Source organism: Arachis hypogaea, chromosome 2, assembly GCF_003086295.3.
Source record: "Arachis hypogaea cultivar Tifrunner chromosome 2, arahy.Tifrunner.gnm2.J5K5, whole genome shotgun sequence".
Taxonomy (NCBI): Eukaryota; Viridiplantae; Streptophyta; class Magnoliopsida; order Fabales; family Fabaceae; genus Arachis; species Arachis hypogaea.
The window spans coordinates 7848392-7869905 of NC_092037.1; the positions used below are offsets into that span (position 1 = coordinate 7848392).

Genomic DNA, 21514 nt, shown 5'->3' on the forward strand with positions numbered 1-21514 from the left:
TTGTTGATCTCAAAAATATATATAATTAGTATAATTGAGATTTTTAAAGACTATTTTAGTACATATAATCAATTTTAAATCCACTTTAAGACTTAAGTCGAATGAAGATTATAAAATCGTGTCCAAGTATATACCAATATCAATGAAATGTACACTCAATTTACTTGAAGATACCAATTTTTTAGAATCTAAACCCGCCAACTTGCTAATGGATCTGAACTTGAGACAAAGTGCTGCCTAAATTCAAGAGCCGTTGAGTAATCCTTCCTCACATGGAAGATTAGTTGGCAGGCTAAACTTTGAGGTCAGAAAGGACTAATCTGTTGCGGTACTGAGCTCCATTTAAGGGTTTGTCGCTGGCCAATAGGTTGCTGCATGTATAAAGCGAGATTCGAACCCCGACACTTGCTTAAGCGGACTAGTGAACTAATCACTAGACCAACCCAACCTGATTACATTAAACTATTTTATTAGCAAGCCACTCGCTACCCCGCCCATATGGATGCAATGCACCATGTCATAACCAAGTTAGAAATGGGACTTGGTTTATGTTGATTTTGACTGGGCTAGGTGTTCGAAGAAGTGTGATTGGTTATTGTATGTTCATTGGGAATTTATTGGTGTCTTAAAAGTTTACCAAGCAAACAATGGTGTCAAAATTTCCGTCATATCTTTCGTATTTTCTATGATTCAGTTCCAGCTATATAGACATTGTCATCAATTCTACTTTTCATGAGAGAATGAAGTATGTTAGAATATAATTAAAACTAATTAAAATAGTTAGTATTAATTATATTTATTTAGTACATTTGTATATTTATTATAGGATATTATGTTTTTATTGTTTTAATTCTTCTAATACATATATATTTTTGTATATTGTATCACTGCAACATTACTCAATAATACATAATCACTTTTTTTTAGATTATTCTCTTATTTCTAACATAGTATCAAGAACATAGATTTTTTTTTCATGAAAATTAGTTTATAGCCCCTTGTTTTTCTTTTTTCGGCAGTATTTTTTGCCCTTGTTTTTCAATCCTTTTCCAATGCTTTGGTTCGTCACTATTCTTATCACCGTCTTTGTCTCGTCGTTGCGAGTTCAACAAGTCCAGCCTTGTTGCCGGAAACCATCGGATGCGCCACCATAGGCTGCCTCAAGGTTGTTGTCCATTTGCTTATCTTCCTCCTTCCAAACGCATCCAGCGCCGTTGGATCCACACCTAGGATCAACAGCTCAAAAGCATCACATGTGTCCAAATACGGCGCCTTCAACCGACTCGTGTTTGACCAGCGCGTCAACCCGGCGCGGTCCACTTCCTGACCCGCGCGCCAACTCCTCTCCGCGTCAGCATTGGTGTGTCTTCCTCTTCCTCTCGCATGTCGCCACATGTCCTCCTCTGCTGACATGGTTATTGACGTAGCAAATAGTGGGACCATTCTAAGGTTTTTTGGTTAAATATTTCAATTTTGACTTCCGTTTCCTCAATTTTTGCTCCGCTCTTGCAATTTTTTTTCATATCTTTCATCTTTGTATATACTATTATGGAAAAATCAGATGCTTTGCTGCCACAGATAGAAAGGGTAAATTCTGTCTAAACTGTAACCTTTATGGGCATCTTTTCTCAGACTGTCCTTCTATTGAATGTCGCAAATACAAATAGAAAGGTCACATTAACTACAATTGTCCAAACCTATTTTGCCATTATTGCAAGCTCTTGGAACACTTGATTACTACCTGTTCTACTTGCCCATCACGTTCAGATCCAAACAAGTATCATTCTCGTCCTAACTACTCTAAGAATATGTCTGCTTTTACTACTGCTGCTGTTGCTAATGAATCCACCAACTCTACTTCTCTTAACCTACCTTTTGTCTCTCCATCTGGTATTGAGTCTCTTAAGCAACTTTTCTCCTTTTCTGGTAATACCTATGCTGTTTTTTCCACTCCTCTAGGTAATTATAAATGATATTTTGATTCTAGTTGCTTTCATCATATGTCTCCTTTACGCATTTTTTCTCGTCTTTGTTTACCACTACAAATTTACCTTTTGTCAACACTGTTAATGATTCCTTCTTGCATGCAACACATAAGAATTTTATTTCATAGTCAAATCTTATCCTCCATGACACTTATTTTATTCCAAAAGTAAACTTTAATCTTATCTCTGTTGCTCAACTTGTTGATCTCGATTTTAATGTCAATTTTTCTATTTTTGGTTGTCGTGTGCAAAATCGTTGGACGAGACAGATCATCGGGACTGGACGTAAGGTTGGAAGCTTGTTTGAACTCGAGAATCTTCACATTTCTTCTCCATCTACACTTCACCTATGACATCGTCGTCTTGCCCATAACTCCTTAAGAAAATTGCACCCTCTTCTATTTAAAGGTGTTTTAGGTCAAGTTAATCAAGAGTCTTTTGATTGCATTTCTTATCAAGCTGCAAAACAACCAGCATTATCTTTTCATAATAATCCATCTCCTGCTTGCTCTCCTTTTGATCTTATTCAATCTGATATTTGGAGCCCTACTCCCACCATTTCTATGGAGGGGCTCGATACTTTGTAGTATTTATTGATGATTATTCACATTTTACTTGGGTTTATTCGATGACTAATCGTCATGAGCTGCCTCAGCTTTATATTAACTTTACTACTATATTTAAAACTTAGTTTCCAAGGTTATTAAAGTCTTCCAACGCAATAATGCTATGGAATATCATGACTCCAAACTTTTAAATTTTCTCGCTGAACAGGGCACTTTGTTTGAGTTTTCTTGTCCTGATATCTTTCAACAAAATGGAAGAGCTGCAAACACCGTCACATTCTTGACTCTGTTTGTCCTATGCTTATTTCTTCATCATGTTCTGAGCGTATTTGGGATGAAGCTGTTCTCACTGCTGTCTATACTATCATTAGACTTTCTTCTTCTGTCCTTGGTATAACATTACTCCCTTTGAGCATCTTTATCATACCTCTCCAGATTATAGTTCTCTTCGTATTTTTGGTTGTGTTTATTTTGTCCTTCTTCAGCCTCATGACCATAATAAACTTGAACCTCGGGCTCGCATATGTTGTTTTCTTGGTTATGGCATTGAACACAAGGGTTATCGTTGTTGGATCTCATCTTTCGACGTATTCTTATATCTCGTCATGTTGTATTTTGGGAGCATCACATGTTCTCTAGTTTCTCCTCTTTTGAGTCAATTCTTTTTACTCTGTCCCTGTTTTTCACTAACTCCCATATTAATCTTTTTCCTAATGGTGATACTACAAGTTCTATCTCCAGTCAATCTCTCAAGCCTCTTACTCTTCCACTTTCTCCATCTACCAATGATTCCAAACCAGACGATGATCTTGTCTTGTTGTCATGCCGTCTTCCTCCATTCGTTCTTCTAGGGTAAGAAATCTATTTCCTCATTTTTCTACTATTCTTCATTATCATGAACCTAATTCATTCCGAGAAGCCTTTACAAATTCAAATTGGCAGCAAGCAATGCAAGAAGAAATCCAGGAATTTAAAAAAGCACACACTTGGGACTTGGTTGATCCTCTTTGTGATCAAGAAGTTGTGGGTAGTAGATGGATATATAAGATCAAGAGTCACTCTGATGGTTTTATTGACCATTATAAGGCACGTTTGGTTGCTCAAGGATGTATATAAGAATATGGTATTGATTATGAAGAGACTTTTGCTCCATTTGCTCGTTTCACATCTGTTCGCGCTCTCCTTACCATTGCTGTAGTAAAAAAATGGGCTCTCAATCTGATGGATGTGAATAATGCATTTCTTAATGGGGATTTGAAGAAGAAGGTCTATATGAAACCACCTTTGTGATATCCTTATCCTTCTAGCAAAGTTTGTCTCCTTCGTAAGGCACTTTATGGTCTTAAGCAAGCTTCTCGTGAATGATTTGAAAAGTTTGGCACTACTATATGCAATCTCGGTTTCACTTGCAGCCCTCATGAGAATGCTCTCTTTATTCGTAAAAGTGAATGTGGGGTTGTTCTTCTACTTTTATATATCGATGACATGAGTATTACTGGAGATGATGTTTATGGTATTTCTGATCTTAAAGCATTCATTCACCACACTTTTGAGATGAAGGATCTTAGTTCACTCAGTTATTTTATTAGCCTTAAAGTCATATCCTCATATGACGGTATCTATCTCTCTCAAACTAAGTATGCTTCTGATATGCTTGCTCGAGCTGGAATCATGGATAGTCGCACTGAGTCTACTCATTTTGAGCCTAATATTCGGTTTACTCCTATAGATGACACTGTTTTAGATCATCCTACTTTTTATCGACAGTTTGTTGGAAGTCTCGTATACGTGACTGTCACACAACCCGACATTGCATATCCAGTTCATGTTCTTAGCCAGTTCTTGTTAGCTACTCGTACTACTCATAATGCGGCAATTTTTCGCATTTTTTGCTACATTAAAGGCACTCTATTTCATGGACTTTATTTTTCTGCCCATTCATCTTTAACCCTTCAAGCATACTCTAATGCTGATTGGGCTGGTGATCCCACTGATTATCGTTCTACTACTGGTTATTGTTTGTTTTTTGGTGACTCTCTCATTTCCTGGCTAGCCAAGAAGCAAATATTCACTACTCGATCAAGTACCAAAGCTGAATACCATACTCTTGCTGACACTACTGTTGAGGTTGTCTCGATTTATTGGCTTCTTGAAGATTTGAGTGCTCCTCATTTGTCCCCAACTAATGTTTTTTGCACAACCACAGTGCTATTCAAATTGTCCATAATGATGTTTTTCATGAACGCACCAAACACATTGAAATTGATTGTCACTTTGTCCAATAACGTCTCGTTATTGATGTTGTTCGTCTTATAGCTTTTGGGACTTTGGATCCGACTAGTGATATCTTCACAAATCACCCTATTTGTTTTTAGACTCTAGTGTCCAAATTGAAAATGGTATCTTTAGTTCCCACTTGAATTTAAAAAGTGATATTAGAGTATAATTAAAATACATTATAAATTAAAATCCATTAACATCAATTATATTTATTTAACATATTTGTATATTTATTATAGGATATTATATTTTTATTACTTTAATTCTTTTAACATCTATATATATTCTTATATATTGTATTATTACAACACCACTTTTTTTTTGGGTGACTATTACAACACCACTTAATAATACATAATCACTTTTTTCAAATTATTCTCTTATTTCTAACAAAGCACACTTAAAGATATTGTCATTTCATTCAAAAAAAAAAAAACCGAATTTATCAACTTCGTATATGTCAAAACCCAACATCAACTAACAAACATATTCACCTGGATCTGGATTGGTTATAAGCATTTCCCCCCTGCATCCGGTTAGTGAACTAGAAGTTATGTATATAGTGTAACTTGAACTTCGTAATAATGATGATCTCTCATTTTTATCTTCACAAATCATAATTCTCTTGCCTTCAATATTAAGGAGATTAATAATAAAATCATAGTACGTACGTGTATATAAAATATTAGTTATTAAATTAATTATTTATATAAAATAGATATTAACATATAAAAAATATATATTAAAAATAAGTTAATTAATATATATATTTATATATAAATATATAATAATTAATTTTTAATATACATATAATAGTTAAAAAGTGTTTTCTTTTGTTTAAATAATGATCTATTTTTAAAATTCAATTTGATTTAAATAATGGTCTATTTGTAAAAAAAAATAGTACAATATTTACTAATTTTGTTTTACTAATAACCGTTATATTAAAAGAGAAGGTAAGTGAAAAAAAAATGAGTCTAAGAATAAAATAATAATTTTAGCTAAGATGGATATACTGCCAAATATCAAGATTATAAATGCTACTATTAAAATTTGTTTTTGGCTATTATTTAATTATTAATATTTAAAAATATAAAATAAAATATATTATTAAATTATTAAAATAAAAAAATTAAATTAAAAAAATTAAATTAATAATTAAATAATAACTAAAAATAATAAATTTTGACGAGTGATAGTCTTAACAATTTTTTTATTAAAATTCTTAATAGTAAAATTTTTTAAATTTTTTATTTTAATAAATACAGTAAAAAGTTAATTTATAAAAAAAATTCACATAATAATTTTAGCACGTGCCTTAATCCTAAAACAATTATTAATAATATAATTTGTAAGTTCATTTGTTTATCTAAAATTAAGATACTTCTAATAATTTCAAGTTAATTATTAAGAGGTCAAACTAGATAAGCATAATCTAGTCCAGTTTACCGTTGACGACGGTTCTACTGCTCATACCGCTGCTGCGTCTTAGTCTTTGGTTACCAGAATATTCCAAAAGAATAAGCTACCTTCTTCCGTAACAATCACACTATCACAGCAAATAGAACCGTAGAAGAAACTACAAAGCGCTGATCTGATCTCTGATCTGGTTTCTGATCAGATCAACCTCCGATTCCGATGGCTTCCACGGAGGGTTTGGTACCAATAACTAGGGCTTATCTTGCTTCTTATTACGACAAATACCCCTTTCCACCTCTTTCTGACGATGTCTCTCGCCTTTCTTCTGAGATTCGATCAATTTCCAATGACTTGCTCCGTCAGCATCCTCCTAACCAAGGTTTCGTTACTAACTTGCTCTTTCAATTATTATTATTATTGCTTAATCTCCTGCTAATTCCGAATCGCCAGAGCTAGTTGCTTTGCAGTAACTGCATTGATTAGTTGTTTTATTTTATTTTGGAGGAGAAATGAAATGGCTTTTAAGTGGAAGTAGGAGAAGGAACTGGTTTAGGATGTAACATGGAATTCAGAGTTATAGTTACTTTTCAAAGTTCAAAGCCTTTCCTTCACTTTCAAAACCTCATCTCGGAAACACCGCCAAGGGCAATTCTAATCTGCATTTGGTCCGCTTTCAAAGATGTTTGCCTAGTTAGCTGGAGAATACACATAATACAACTTTTACTTAATCACATTGTTGGAAACTTGTAGGAAAATTAGGATCATGCAAAAATTCTGGATGTCTTAGTGCACCTTATGTTGATGTAAAATTAACATCAGTTTTCATACTTAAAGATTGTTTAGGGGGAAAAAAAAGAAAGAAAGAAAGAAAAGAAAACTTGTTTATAGTGGCGGTACCTTCATCTTTGTGTTGCCTTTGAGTATAAATATTTTTTGCTTTAGAATGTTATTCAAGGGTTGTATAATTTCAGGAGAAAGCATGTTAATAAAAGAAGCAGATGGCCAACCACCGCATAAAATTGATGAGAACATGTGGAAGAATAGAGAATACATTGAAGAGACGATTTTTTTACTTGATAAACCTAACTGGCCAGAAGCGGTAATGTATACATTTTTTATTTCGCTTTACCTTTTATATGTGATTGACTGGATTTTTTGAAACCAATATGTGAATTTACGAATGCAGAGCATGGGGCATTCTATAACTTCCCTTCGGCATAATCTACATACTGATATTTTAGCTTCTATGAATTAATATGAAGCAACCATAGGTGAAAAATTTTGCGCATTCTTAGATACCAGCTTTTTTTTTTCCAGCTGAAACAGCAGTCCTCACCTAGTGAAGTAGAATATGCTGTTATACTTGGGCAGCTGAAAGATAAACTTTATAGTACTTTGAAGTTTTTGGAATCTTTCCAAGCAAAGAATTCTGAGCATGTGTTTAACACAGGTACCTCTTTGCTTTCGTATTAAATTGTAATGGTTAACATACTTCTGATTGCCTGTGTATTTTTGTTGCATACTTTATTCTGCTTTCTTTCTCATATATGCCTTTTATGTTATTAGTCTTAGTGGAAATCAAGCAGCAACACTGGGTCTGTTGTGTGTGTGAGGAGAGATGGGAAATTCTGTTTGATTTACGAAATGCATGGAAAAATTATTATAACTGTAATATACCTTCTAGAAGAAGTCAAGAACACCAAGAAGAATTAGCCCATTTGAAAAAGCAGTATTCTTAAAGATTCGATAAAGCTTTTTATGTTTGTTGTCAACTACATAATACGGCCCTCCAATTTTTTTCGCACTTGATTAAAAAACAAGACATTATAATGATGTAGCCAACTGTGGGGTGAGGATTATTATTATTAATTTTCCATGGTTGATGTCTCGACAAGTATGAATCTGTGTGCTAAAGGAAAAGATGATTCGGAACCTGTGTTCTCTTCCTGAGAAAAAGAGAGTATTGGAGCAGCAAATGCAGATATTTTCTTTGTCTGAGTAATATATTAGGGAATAGGATGATACTATCTTATTGCATCGTTCCTGGGCTTGCAAGCTGAATTTGTTGCTTTAGATGTTATACTGCTAAACTATGGCATTAAAGCAGTCAATAGTAGCTGATATCGGTTTAGTTACTCTAGTAATACTGTAATAGAGTGAGTTAGTGAGATACTTAAGAGAGCCATAGCTAAGAGTTAGCTAAACAGATTGGACTAAAAAAGTGCCAGCTAGGGTTAACAGCTATAACTAAAGTTAGAATAGAACCCTATGGTAGCTTACTCTGCGAGTCAGTGTCACTATGTAGATAAAGCTTAGAGTAGAGCATTGCTCAATGATGAATAACAGAATCAGTTTCCTCTCTCTCTCTCTCTCTCTCTCTCTCTCTCTCTCATAGATATGAGTTTCTATGAAATAGCCTTAGTCTTTTAGTTGGACTCAAGAACTGATTTTCTGAAAAAAAAAAAAAAAGGTTCTGGTGAAGAAATGGCGGTGTGGAAGATGACCTTATTGTTAATTTAAGATCTAGGTCCTTGGATAAGTGATTTCATGACATTAATGATCTTTTGGTTTCACTTCTGGTTTATTTGTTTAGAATAATATAAACAAGTGAATTCCAAAGTGAAGGACTTTGTTGGTTTTTATGTTTTATAATCTATTTAAGTCATGTATTAATCATGTTTGCATTCTTTTCTATAAAGAATTAGTTTTGATAAGCTCTATGAATTGCTTCATGGTCATACTTTACTTTCCGGTCATTCTTTCATTTTGATTCTGCATTAGTTTGTTGAAATTCCTATTCAACACACATTTAAATTCATATGCAGTTATGACATATTTACCTCAAGACTTTCGAGGAACACTCCTCAGACAGCAACGGGAGCGCTCGGAGAGGAATAAGCAAGCAGAGGTTGATGCTTTGGTAAATTCTGGTGGTAGCATACAAGAGCGATATGCTCTTCTTTGGAAACAACAAATGGATAGGTGAGAGCCTTAACAATTGTATGTCTCTTCTTGTTCATGAAATAATAAGAGATATATAAAGCAACTTAAGTGTCACAGGAGAAGGCAGTTGGCTCAGCTCGGTTCTGCAACCGGAGTCTATAAAACACTTGTGAAGTATCTTGTTGGAGTTCCACAGGTACGATTATTGTGGATTGTTAATATATGGCTGTCCTGTCCTCTGCTCCTTATTCTACATGCTTATATTTTCTCGTAGTGTCAGCCTAAATTAACTTTAGCACTTTTGGCTGATACATGGACTTATTCAATGATTTCAAATACTGGGTTTAGTACTGTTCAAAATGTACACATCCGGAGAAAATCGTCATTTGAATTTTGTGACTGAGTACACATTATCTTCACTTGGGTATTATTTGTATTCTGAGACATCTTCTTTTCTGTTTGAGCTGTAGGTATTGCTTGATTTTGTTAGGCAGATAAACGATGATGATGGGTAATAAATATTCAAACTCTCATCCCCGATTATGCATGCCATCATACCATATAAATAACAATAATATGTGAATTCTTTTGTGATTGTAGGCCCATGGAGGAGCAGCGTCATCGCTATGGACCACCATTATATAGCCTCACTTCGATGATTCTTTCTATTCGACTCTTTCTTTCATTATTATGGATACGATATGGGGCCACGAAACTGTAAGATACCTTGCATCTTTGTTAATTTATTGTTAATTTTTTATGGTTGTGTTTTAAACCACTGTTCTATGGCTGTTTAACAAGATTGCTTATGTGTTAATGTTCTGTCTTCTAGCTTAAAGGGTTAAATGTAAATATAATTTTTTATGAATATGAAATACCCGGGAATTGTGTCAAATCTCAGTTTATTGCTTGGTCTTTCTAATAGTCTAATAGAATGGCTTGTTGCTATTGTCAAAATGTGAATGTGATTAGTCGAACCCCAGATGGCAAACCCATAAAATCCTGCATCTTACTTGAGAAACCACCCAAATATAGACCAGAGCAGTTCAATAGTACCCTGGATCAGAACTTATCAGCAACCAACCCTTGAGGGCAAGTGCGGACCATATTGATAGACTATGGAAATGGAAGTACCATTAAAGGAATGGCCATGAACCCAACAAACTCCCCTGCATAGCTGGATGGAGACACTTAGACATGCACAATATACACAATAATGCTGCACCAACTGCTCCTGGGCATAATCATCCCTGGATCACAGTCAAGGCATCCTGCTATTCCCTAGATTGTATGTTAGGACATAAGGCAAATGGAGGAGAAGGATGTATTTGTTATTAGACCTTGACCCTGGATGTTGAGAATGAAGCTCATTGATTTGCTATGATTGTATTTGGCATCAATTTGTGGCAATTATCAAATGATTTTTTATTAGTTACTTCCTTTTAAAAAAAAAAGAAGATAAAAGATATGATCAGCTTCTTAAATCTAGCAAACACCGCTAATTGAGTTTCAGTTGTCAATTTGAAGATATGTTATGTTTTGATAGGTACATAACTGATTAGACAAAGGATTGAGTGTTACGGAGATTTGGAGTTTGTTATGTCTTAGAATTCATAGAACTCTGAGTTCAAAGATTTTGAAACTTTGTTTTTTAAATCTTGCTAAGAACATACATCTTACTTCTCTATCATAATCCATGGGCCGTGGAAGGAGATCCTCCTAGTATGTAGAGAGATTTAGGGGCTTTGTTTGTTTGATTCCATTGAAGAAGTGATATTCTAGTAATTATTTTACAATACTAGACATCATGGTAATTCTCCATCTCCTGCTTTATCTGGATATTGTTAATAGAAAAAGGGAGCAGCTGGCTCTGCTGGAAGAAGCTGTTGAAGTCTACACCAGAGAGTTTGAGAGATTCCTGAAATTTATTAGGTATTGTAATGCTTTAATGCTTCTGTTCATATTGCTTATACTGCAATATCTGTTTATAGTTGTTTATACTCGTGTTGAATTGGTTCCATGTGGCCTCCCCACCTAGTGGGATAAGGCTTTTTTCTAATGGTGTTAAATTGGTGATACCTATATCTGATTCCATCGTTACATCCGATATATATTACTAACTTTATAACAAAAATGTGCCACATGACACTCTCTCATTGCAATTGAATTGAAATCTCTCTCCAAAATTAAAGAGGTCTCTCCTTCCCCCTCTTCCCTTTTCTTTGTCTCTTCCTCCTCCACTCATTTTATCTTTCTTATATATTATTACTAATTGCTAATTAGACAACTAAAATGTATCACATAATATTTTCTCATTACAATTGAAATCGAAATCTATTATATATTGTTAATTTGAAAATCAAAATGTGTCATATGGCACTCTCTCATTACAATCGAAATAAAATCTTTTCCTCTAAAATTAAAGAGTTCTCTCTCCCTTCTCCACTCACTTTATCTCTCTTGGCTTTTTAGTTAATATGCTACAATTTCTAAAACTTATTACGAAATGCACTCTTTGCAAACTATTTATTCAGATGCCTCTGTTTTTCCACAGTGGCATCTATTACGGTTTTTTTGGTATCCTGACTGGAAAGCGCTTATCCAGGAAGTGCTTCTAACAAAGACAATGCTGACTCATAAAGCGTTCACTATACAAGAGGTGCTGGAGCAGAACACGAATCTCATATCCCTTTCTTTTTCTCATTTAATAAAATCTTTAATATTTATTACAACAACGTTAGATATTATTAATTTTTAAATTTATAATAAAAATTAAATATTGAGATATAAAATAAAAATTGAATATTGAGATATAATTTATTTTGAAAAAATTAGAATTCCGTAATAATATTACGGACAAAAAATATTGTTCTCATTGAAAACTTTAGGGAAATTAATTTACGGCCTATATTTGATGGTTTTCCAGAATACAACTATCTGTTTCAAAATTGTGTATGGTGGTGTAGTTAAATTGGTGATACCTAACTCTGGTTCCACATTACATAATATTGGTTGACATTCAGAATTTAGGGAAATTATTTACAGCCTGCTAGTATATTTGATGGTGGTTTTTCCACAATACAACTATTTGTTCTGATAATTTTGTTTGCGTTTAATAATTTTCTTATTGAAGGACAGTTCAATTTCATCTGAACTTTCTTAGTGATTTATATGATCTTGGAATACCTTGTTAAATGTATGATTAACCTGAGGAAACTTAAAAATCAGTATCTATAAAGTGATGATGATATTTGGGCTGTGTTCTCCCCATGCAAAATGATAGTGAATTTCAATGTGCTTTTATCTTTTCATTGAGGATTGGACTTCCAAATCAAAGTAAACCTGTCCTCTATCTGTAAAAGCTGGTATAAGGTGAATGTTAGCATATATAATATAAAAAAAATGCATGAATATCTGACCTAGAATGGGTTGCAAACCTCCTGTTCTGTCTATATTGAGAACTTTGATAAAGAGAATAAGGAGTTTGCTAGTCTTGTTCTATATCCAATATCTCCAAAGTCTTTCCTCAGCACTCTAAACACCTCTCACCTCTCCCCCTACTCCACTACTATGTATCTTTGCAAAGTTTTGTACAAAATATCTCCTTGCCTCTCCTACTTTTATTCCTTTTAGAACCAGTGCCTACAAATAGTTACTTGTGCTAACATTACAAGAGAGTGGGAGTAATTAATAAGCATTGTGATTTGAAGTTGTTCAGCACTATCAGCTGTCTTAGCCATCAGTTCACATGTTGCAATTCCTATTACTTGATACTCAACTTTTAGGCTCTACCAGAAATTTTTGTCACCGTTGAATAACTAGCAAAATGTTTTTATCAGTGAGGTCTTTGCAAATGCACCTTTTTTCATCTCAGCAGAGGTTGCCGGTGCTTTGGATGCAAGGTAAATATTAAAGCTTGCACTCATGTATGATTTCCTCTATTTTGATGTTAATTTTCAAGTTTTTCAATTTCAGCAAAAATGATGACTACAAAGAGATAACTGTTCCAGCTGGCAAAACTTATGAGGTATATTTACAAGTCTTGCAAAATATCTTCATTTCTATTTTTCCTTAATTGTGACAGCTGCTTATTTTCTTTTTGCATCTGATCATCCTTTTGAAATGTAGGAATTAAAATTATATTGATACAGATGTGAATAGGTGAAAAAACCGCATAATTATCTGGTGGTGATCTAATTGAATTCATTTGCACTTTAAAAGGTTGCATTTGAGGGAGACCTATAAAATTACGAACAACTGAAACAAAGTGATGAATATGAAACTATATTTGGTCATGTTAAAGTTTGTAGTATTCATTGGAGATAAGGAAAAGACAGTGATGAAAGACTAATGCTATCAATATGTAGAAATCTTAGACAAGAGTAATACAAATCTACTAAAAGAACAAAAATCCTAAAATGATCAGAGTTGCCATTATCATGGGTAGCTATCAACTGAGAAGCTAGAAAGAAAGGGAAATCATGTGACTGAGTTTGTGATTCAATTCAATTTTTCTTTTCCACATAAACATGTAGCATCTCTTTTTTTTTTTTTTTGACTTTATATTTTAAAATTTAAAATCCTGTTTATATCATGTTACTGGACAGTTTCAGTTGAATGAATTGGACTTGTCTTTTCTTAGGTTTTGCTCTCAGTGGACTCCGTAAACTCGTACATTGCATGGGATTTTTCATTAGTACAAGGCAAGATAAATATGGTATTGCTACAGTACAACATTTCTATTTGAAGAATTCATGATGTTTTCCTTGCATCTGTATGAGGTGAAATTTATGTTTTCTGTGATTTATTGTCAGGATATTGGATTTAGTTTGGAGTTTTTAAGTCCTTCTGGCGACAAAACTGTAAGTTATTCTGCTTTAATATATGCACTGTTTTGTTCCCTTCCCCCCAAAACACACAAAAAAAAATGCAGTGTTTTATTATCTTCTTTAATAGGATTACTAGTTTAGGACTTTACCTATTGGACACGTTGAGTGATTGAAAAGCTACCCTTCACAGAAAGCTCTTACTTTGATTAATTTTGCTCTTGTATGGAGAATCCCGTACCCTCCAATTACTTGTATTATTTTCTCATTGAATTAATGATATTCTTCTTCGAAGAAATTTTGCATTGTGTTTTCAATTGATTTTGCCAGAAAGCATTTCTCATGTCATTCTTAAATCAGCCACTAGCATCTTCAAACTATTGGACCCACCACCAGCCACTTTTTTGTTTGTTTGTTTTGCCATTGCTGACTTTCATGGTGGTTGATTGTTTTGGCACAGCTGATGTTACCGTACCGCCGCTACGAGTCTGACCAAGTGAGCTTTCATGCTTGTAGCAACTTAAAAACTTTACTAAGCATTTGACATGTAAGTTCTCATCTTACCTCCATATAATTTTAGGGAAACTTCTGCACATTGATGGGTGGAAGCTATAAGCTGATATGGGACAACACGTACTCAACCTTTTTTAGAAAGGTATGCAAATTTTACTTCGCTCATTTCATGCTGTTACACTTTTTTAGTCCGATATTTTTCATTGTACTAAACGGGAATTTTGTTATGTGCATTATATGAGATGCAGGTAGTGCGATACAAGGTAGATTGTATACCACCAGTAACAGAGCCCGTGGAATCTGACTGAAGCAAGGGAAGGTTATTATTCATTTTAATCTTGCTGTAAACAAAAATTTCCATTTCCATTATATTCACCGCTGGATTAATAGGCATTAATGTGTCTATTAATCCTCTTTTTATTTATTAAATGTGTGTAATAGTAACAACAGTAAGATTAATGAAGATGATAATTATTTTACATTTTAATTGAAAGATCTTGAATCTAAGTTTTAGGAAATATCTGCACACAATTGTGTGTGTGTGTGTGTGTGTGTGGAGGGTAAGGAAATATCTGCACACAATTTCTTTATTGTTTAAAGCTGTGTGGGTAAGGAAATATCTGCACACAATTGTGTGTGTGTGTGTGTGTGTGTGGAGGGTAAGGAAATATCTGCACACAATTTCTTTATTGTTTAAAGCTGCATATTTTATTTGCTTATATTATGTGTATACTGTGTGTGTGTGTGTGTGTGTGTGTGGAGGGTAAGGAAATATCTGCACACAATTTCTTTATTGTTTAAAGCTGCATATTTTATTTGCTTATATTATGTGTATACCTTATGATCGTATTTGAAGATTGATCAAGAGAATTTATAGTTTAGAATTTAGGTTTTGTTTGGTTTCTATTCTAGGATGATAGACACAAGAACAATATTGAAACATAGAAAACAAATCTCTTGATTTTTGTTATAATGAATAGAATTTTAAAAAGTGAATGACTAAAATAAATTCTTTCTGGTTTAAAAAAAAAAAATTCTAAATTTCTAACATCCTAATTGTTTGTCATCACAATCATTGTATATGGGCAAATTTTTTTTAAAGTTTATTTTTATAACTTTAAAAAAATATTTGCTCAGTATTTTTTTAAAAAAAAAACCTTAGTTATCCATAGAGGTGCATATCTATTTACTAGATTCTATAAATTGCAAATAACATCATAATTTATTACTTTGTTAACGAAATAAACAGTACCCAATGTCACATAAGAGTAAATTATTACATGTCGAAAGTCTTGAACGAGAAGTAATGATCATCTATGCAGAATAGTATATGACTTAATAGGAATGCACTTCACTCCTGTTATAAAAAAGACCAGAAGGACTACCATTTGGAAGTAATGCTAATCTCACAACATTAGCAGCACCTTCTTCCACCGTATAAAAGCCAGTATTTGCAGTGATATCAGTCTTAATATAACCAGGACAAAGACAATTGACGCAAAAAGTAGGCAACATTTTGGCAAGAATTCTTGTATAGGCATTCATAGCAGCTTTGGACAGAGTGTAGGCACCAAAAACCGCAGGCCAGCCTTTGTCTTTTAATGACCCTTCTTTGAAATCTTTCATAAACTCCTTTAACACCACATCCACTCTCTCTACAGTAAGGTTTTCGACATCACTTAACACCCCTTTGCCCCATTTGTTTGATATACGCTGTGTTTAAAATAAATAAGTATTTTTATGGTCATTATTTGTAAAAAAAAAATAATTAATTAGGGAAATACTTTTTTATTACTATTAATTGTAAAAATGGTTGTTTACTATTTTTTCTAGTCACTTGTCAATCAAAAAATAAAATTTCTCTAAGACATTTCTTGCAGTTAAATAATTGTCAAAAAACCATTTTTAATAACAGTTCGATTGATATTGGGTGATTATTGATGACCAAACAAAAATGTGAATAAGTGTTAACTAAATGTTTTTCCTTTTCCATAACGAATACTTTTAACTATTTTTAATAATTAATAACCTAAAAAATTTCTCTACTAAAATAATTATTTTTACGGTACATAAAAAGTTGTACTTTTTTTTTTCCTTGTAGCAATAGCCTCCTAGAGCATACATGACATAGTCTTTAACAAACTCCGGCCCAATCTAATCCATGGATACCCTAATTTTTATAATGATTCAGGAAAAAGGGTAATGCTATATTAAAAACAAAAATTTAATTAAAAAAGCCAACAAAAAAATTATTATATGTAATGTACATATTTATTATAAATTTAGTAAAAAAATTTACTTTTTATTCAATTCTATTCTTCACCAAAAGAAATTCTCTTAATAAGTTCTAGTATACCTTACCTCTAATATTCCCAAAGAAGATGACACGTTCACAATTGTTGGTGAATCAGATAGCTGGAGGAGGGGAAGAAGAGATTCAGTGGTTCTTTTAGAACCGTAATAATTTATTTGCAAACATTCTTCGCCTAATTCATATGTTTCAATCCTTGCTTTTTCTAGTTCTTCTTCAGATAAATCCTGAAGATTAAGAACAGGTCAATCATAATTAGTAAACATTATTTATTAGAAGATAAAATATTTAGTCCTGCCCAGCGATGCTTACCTGGGGTGTCAATATTACTGAAACGATTAAATCGTTGTCTGTAATTACAACTCCACTAATCCCTGCGTTGTTAACCTACAAAATGCAACACTTACAAATCATCATCAAAATGAGAACTTTGAGAAGTAATCCAATATAATTAGTATACTTTAACTTGGCTCTTTATACTTTTTTTTTTTTTTACTTGAATCTTTACATTATTTTTAATTTTATAATTAGATAATTTTATGTCAAAAATATTAAAATTAATAAAATAATTTTTTCAAAAAATATATGCTATGTTCTTAATTTTAGATATCTTTAATCTGTAGAAAAATATTAAGTTAACTTTAATATTTTTTATAATAAAAAGAATCTAATTACAAAATTAAAAATAATATATAAATTTAATTAAAAAAATGTAGAGACCTAATTAAAAATTTAACAAATCATAAGAACTAACTTAATTAAATTTTTAATTAAAAAACGCGTGTTGGTTATTAAGAAAATAGTACTGATGATATTTACTATAAATGGTGAAAGGGTAGGGAAATTGTTACCAGAATATCAAGTTTGCCAAATTTGGATTTGATGAAATCTGCAAGAGAAGCAACACTTGCAGGATCAGCAACATCAAGCTGGTGAAAGAACACAAAATCAGAGAGATCTTTGAGGGTTTCCAAAGCATGAAGGCCTCTCTTCTCATCTCTTGAAGTCAACACAACCTTCACTCCATTTGAAGCCAATTGCCTTACTACCTCCAATCCAATTCCTTTGTTTGCTCCAGTCACAACTGCATACCTGCTTATCAACTCAAATCACACTCTACCTTTCAGTATTTTTTTATTCTTATAATTTTATAAAAAAAATAAAAACTGAAAAAAAGTTAAAATAAGTATTTATTTAATTTGTAAAAATATTTTATATTTTCATTTAATTTCTGTATTTTGTTTTTTAATATTTTGTTAAGATTGTGAAAATAAAAGTCCTAAAAGTAATATATTTAAAATAAAAAAAATAAAATTCCATAACTCTTATTCTTTCTCTCTCTCTTTTTCTCTCTCTCTCTATATATATATATATATAATTTTTATTCTATTTTCTCTTTTTTTTAATCTTGATTATAGAAATATATCAGTTTTTTTGTCCGTAAAATATAACAGGTATATTTTCACTAAATTATATTGTAATGGAATATAATGAAAAATATAAAATACTTAGTTGCAATATAAAAAACAACAAATAGTTGTAATAACAAAAAAAAAAGCGTGTTATTCTAAATTTGAAAAAAAAAATTTAATATAATATTTGTTGTTATTCAAGTTCATCAGTCAATATATATAGATGTTTGTAGGTATAAAATATTTATAACTAATTTTCTATTTTTAAAATTTTTTCTTGAATTCTCATCAATAGCAATAAAAACTTTTTTGAAAGTCTCTATCCGTCATAATCAGTTAACACTTTCTATTTTTTTTTCATATTTATTTCATCAATTTGGAATCATTAGACATAGCACTTTTCATATTTATCTACTTCTTAATCTAATTTTTTTTACAATAATCTTTAATAGAATCTATTCTTTTTCTTCTCATAATAATTGTACAATAAATTACAATATCAAATACTAAAAGAAAATCAATAATGCTAGAAAATCAAGATAATTTTAGCCAAAAACTAGTCAAATGCTTTTGGGTAAATCTAAAATCTCTATATAAATGGTATTTATGCTAGATCATGTTTCTTTTTTTGTAAATTGGATAGTTCTAAATCTGTTTTCTAATTTATCATATTTTAGACATTTAAAGAGAGAAGGAGAGTGAAGAAATAGAAGCTAATTAAATCAGTTTCTGTGATACACGTTGCAATGATACTGAATGTATCTCTTCCTAATTTGAATACGGTGAAACATTTAATAACCAATATTTTAAATCATAAATAAATAAAATTAATTACTATATTTATAATTAATTAAGTTGTTCCATTCTTAGTTGATTTGCAGATGGTTCCATATACTTTTTCAAAAAAAATATAATAAAATACAAAATAATTCATCAAACATGTAACATGCAAAAAAATAATACAAAAAAAAATAATGAATTTACAATACAAAACAATCCATCAAACATGTAATATACAAGAAAAGAAAATAAAATAATTCACTGTAATAAGAAGCTATACCTAGCAAGTTTAAAGGGAAAAAAAAGAGAAAAACATTGTAATCTAATTTTAATTAGGAGATACTACCTAGCAATTTTTTGTTGCAAAATTAGTTAAAGGATAATGGATAATGGATAAAATAAGAAATATAAAGCAATCATATATACCTATACCTTTATATATATAAACTATGTTATTGAAAGTTTGAAGAAGGTGGTGTACTTCACCTTTGTGGAGCTTCTTCCATCTTCAGTTTGAAACTGAACAAGGCTTATATTATTAGCTTAACTTGTCCTCTTTACCATGCATGAAAAAATGATATTTTAATATTAAGCCATTTTTCAATGATAATTTCTCATAAAGCTAGCTCTGAGTGTTTTTGTTTTAGTGAGTGTAACTATATATAGACTTTGGAGATTAATCTCGTCCATCTTATATAAACTTTAAATAATATAAAATATATAGCAGATATTTATAAACTGATGGGCCAATGGATAATACAATTATATCTCTTTTTATTTATTTATTTATTTATTTATTTTTTGTGTGGTGAAACAGTGAACACGTGCAGAATTGGAAACAGACACATTCTTTCACGGAAATATTTGCTGCCTTCATTTGTCGGGGGGTTCCGGTAAGCAGGTTCAGTCAATTCTTGCCCATTTTTATTGGCTGGTCCCAAAATCCATTATATCAAAAAACAATCGTCTAATTATCTAGAGTAACTCTAATTCACTATAATTTAAGAATTATCGTTGATTTTTCACCAACTCCAATTTGTACCATCGAACAGCCTTCTTCTGATGCCATTTTGTTGCTGCTGACAACACCAATTAGCGCCGCTGCTGCTTTCGTTCGTGAGCAAATGTGCATCTTTAGAACGCAGCTCAGCGCCATTGCTGCTTCTGACTCAGGTCACCCTCGCTGCGCCTATTCATCCTCTCTAGAAACCATTGAAGTTGCGCCGCCATCTCCATTCGACCGTTCGAATGCGCCTTCTCCTGCTCTCTCACATCCAGAAAAAACACATCTATATATTAAAGAAGCATTTAAACAAGTTTTAAATAAAAGACACCTCTATTAAAAATCTATTCAAACAAATTTTAAGTAGAAAATACATCCATTAAAAACGGTGAAAACTCAGGTCCAGTCGATTTCACGTGAAGTTGATACCTGAGAGTTGTTAGCTAATTTCACTAATTTGACTAAATTTTCATCTAACGGCTTTGAGATATAACTTCACGTGAAGTCGAATTCACTTGAGTTTCTACCGTTAAAAACACGTCTAAACAAGTTTTAAACAGAAGATGTATCTTATATGGTTAAGTACGGAAGAACATGCAAACTAAATCACTACTTACCTTGTGAACATGTTGATTATCGTTACCGGTCATATACGCAACATTGATGGCTCCATCGACGAAGCGGGAGGAGATTTGCGGGCTGGAATGCAACCGAATTTGCGGGCGGAGCTTAGTGCAGGGATACGGGAGAAAGTGTGTGCAGTTTTAATGGAACGTTGCACGCAACTATCCAGCAAATTGAGGAGGCCGTGGGTAATGTTATGAAGGGCGTTGGGAGCGACATTCCGGGTGTTTATACGGCGGAGATGCAGACGGGGTGGATGTCAGCGTCCGACGGTCTGAGGATGGAGGGTTGCGTGGGCAATTGAACAAAAACACGGTACCGTGAAAAAGAAATGGAGAGGACGCGATAATTAAAAGGTTAAAACTCAGGTCACGTGAAAATTGATATCTGATAGCCGTTAGATGAAAATTTAGTTAAATCAATCAAATTATCTAACGGCTTTCAGGTATCAATTTCAGAGAAAATCGAATTTTTATCTAATTAAAATCCTAATTTTTCAAATTTTCATTAATAAGTAATTATTTAAATTTTATTTTTTAAAAATATAAAATTATTAATTATTAATTGTAGTTATTTAAAGTTAGTTGGTTTTTAATTCTACTTTTTTTTTTTTGTGATATACCATGTCATAGTTTAATGTTTATAATTTATTATTGAATTGGAATGAATTTAACTGAATCCACATTTAATCAATGATAAATAATTGACAAGTCAATATTGTATTATGAATTAGTGTATAACTCAAATGAATGAATAAGTTTAGAAAATTAATTTTTAATTAGTTATATAGTTAATTTTTATTATAATTTTTTTATTTTTATTTTTAGAAGATTTAAAATAAAAAATTACTGA

General features: G+C 32.1%; 2 protein-coding genes across 2 annotated transcripts; one reads left to right on the plus strand and one right to left on the minus strand.

Annotated features, from left to right (window-relative positions):
• The first annotated feature begins 6229 nt into the window (after positions 1 to 6229).
• Positions 6230 to 15019, plus strand: LOC112735829 (uncharacterized). The gene is made up of 15 exons (XM_025785310.3): positions 6230 to 6629; positions 7222 to 7349; positions 7568 to 7700; positions 9076 to 9232; positions 9311 to 9389; positions 9664 to 9704; positions 9794 to 9910; positions 11045 to 11125; positions 13033 to 13095; positions 13169 to 13220; positions 13836 to 13910; positions 14008 to 14055; positions 14480 to 14515; positions 14600 to 14674; positions 14781 to 15019. The coding sequence occupies exons 1-15, from the start codon at positions 6470 to 6472 to the stop codon at positions 14838 to 14840; spliced, it is 1305 nt and encodes a 434-aa protein (XP_025641095.1). The 5' UTR covers positions 6230 to 6469; the 3' UTR covers positions 14841 to 15019.
• A 716-nt stretch (positions 15020 to 15735) lies between these two features.
• Positions 15736 to 20984, minus strand: LOC112735840 ((+)-neomenthol dehydrogenase). The gene is made up of 6 exons (XM_025785318.2): positions 20656 to 20984; positions 19522 to 20295; positions 17695 to 17935; positions 17156 to 17230; positions 16894 to 17070; positions 15736 to 16245 (listed from the first exon to the last, which is right to left on the minus strand). Exons 2-6 carry the CDS (start codon positions 19539 to 19541, stop codon positions 15868 to 15870), a joined length of 891 nt encoding a protein of 296 aa, XP_025641103.1. The 5' UTR covers positions 19542 to 20295; positions 20656 to 20984; the 3' UTR covers positions 15736 to 15867.
• Between the last annotated feature and the right edge of the window lie 530 nt (positions 20985 to 21514).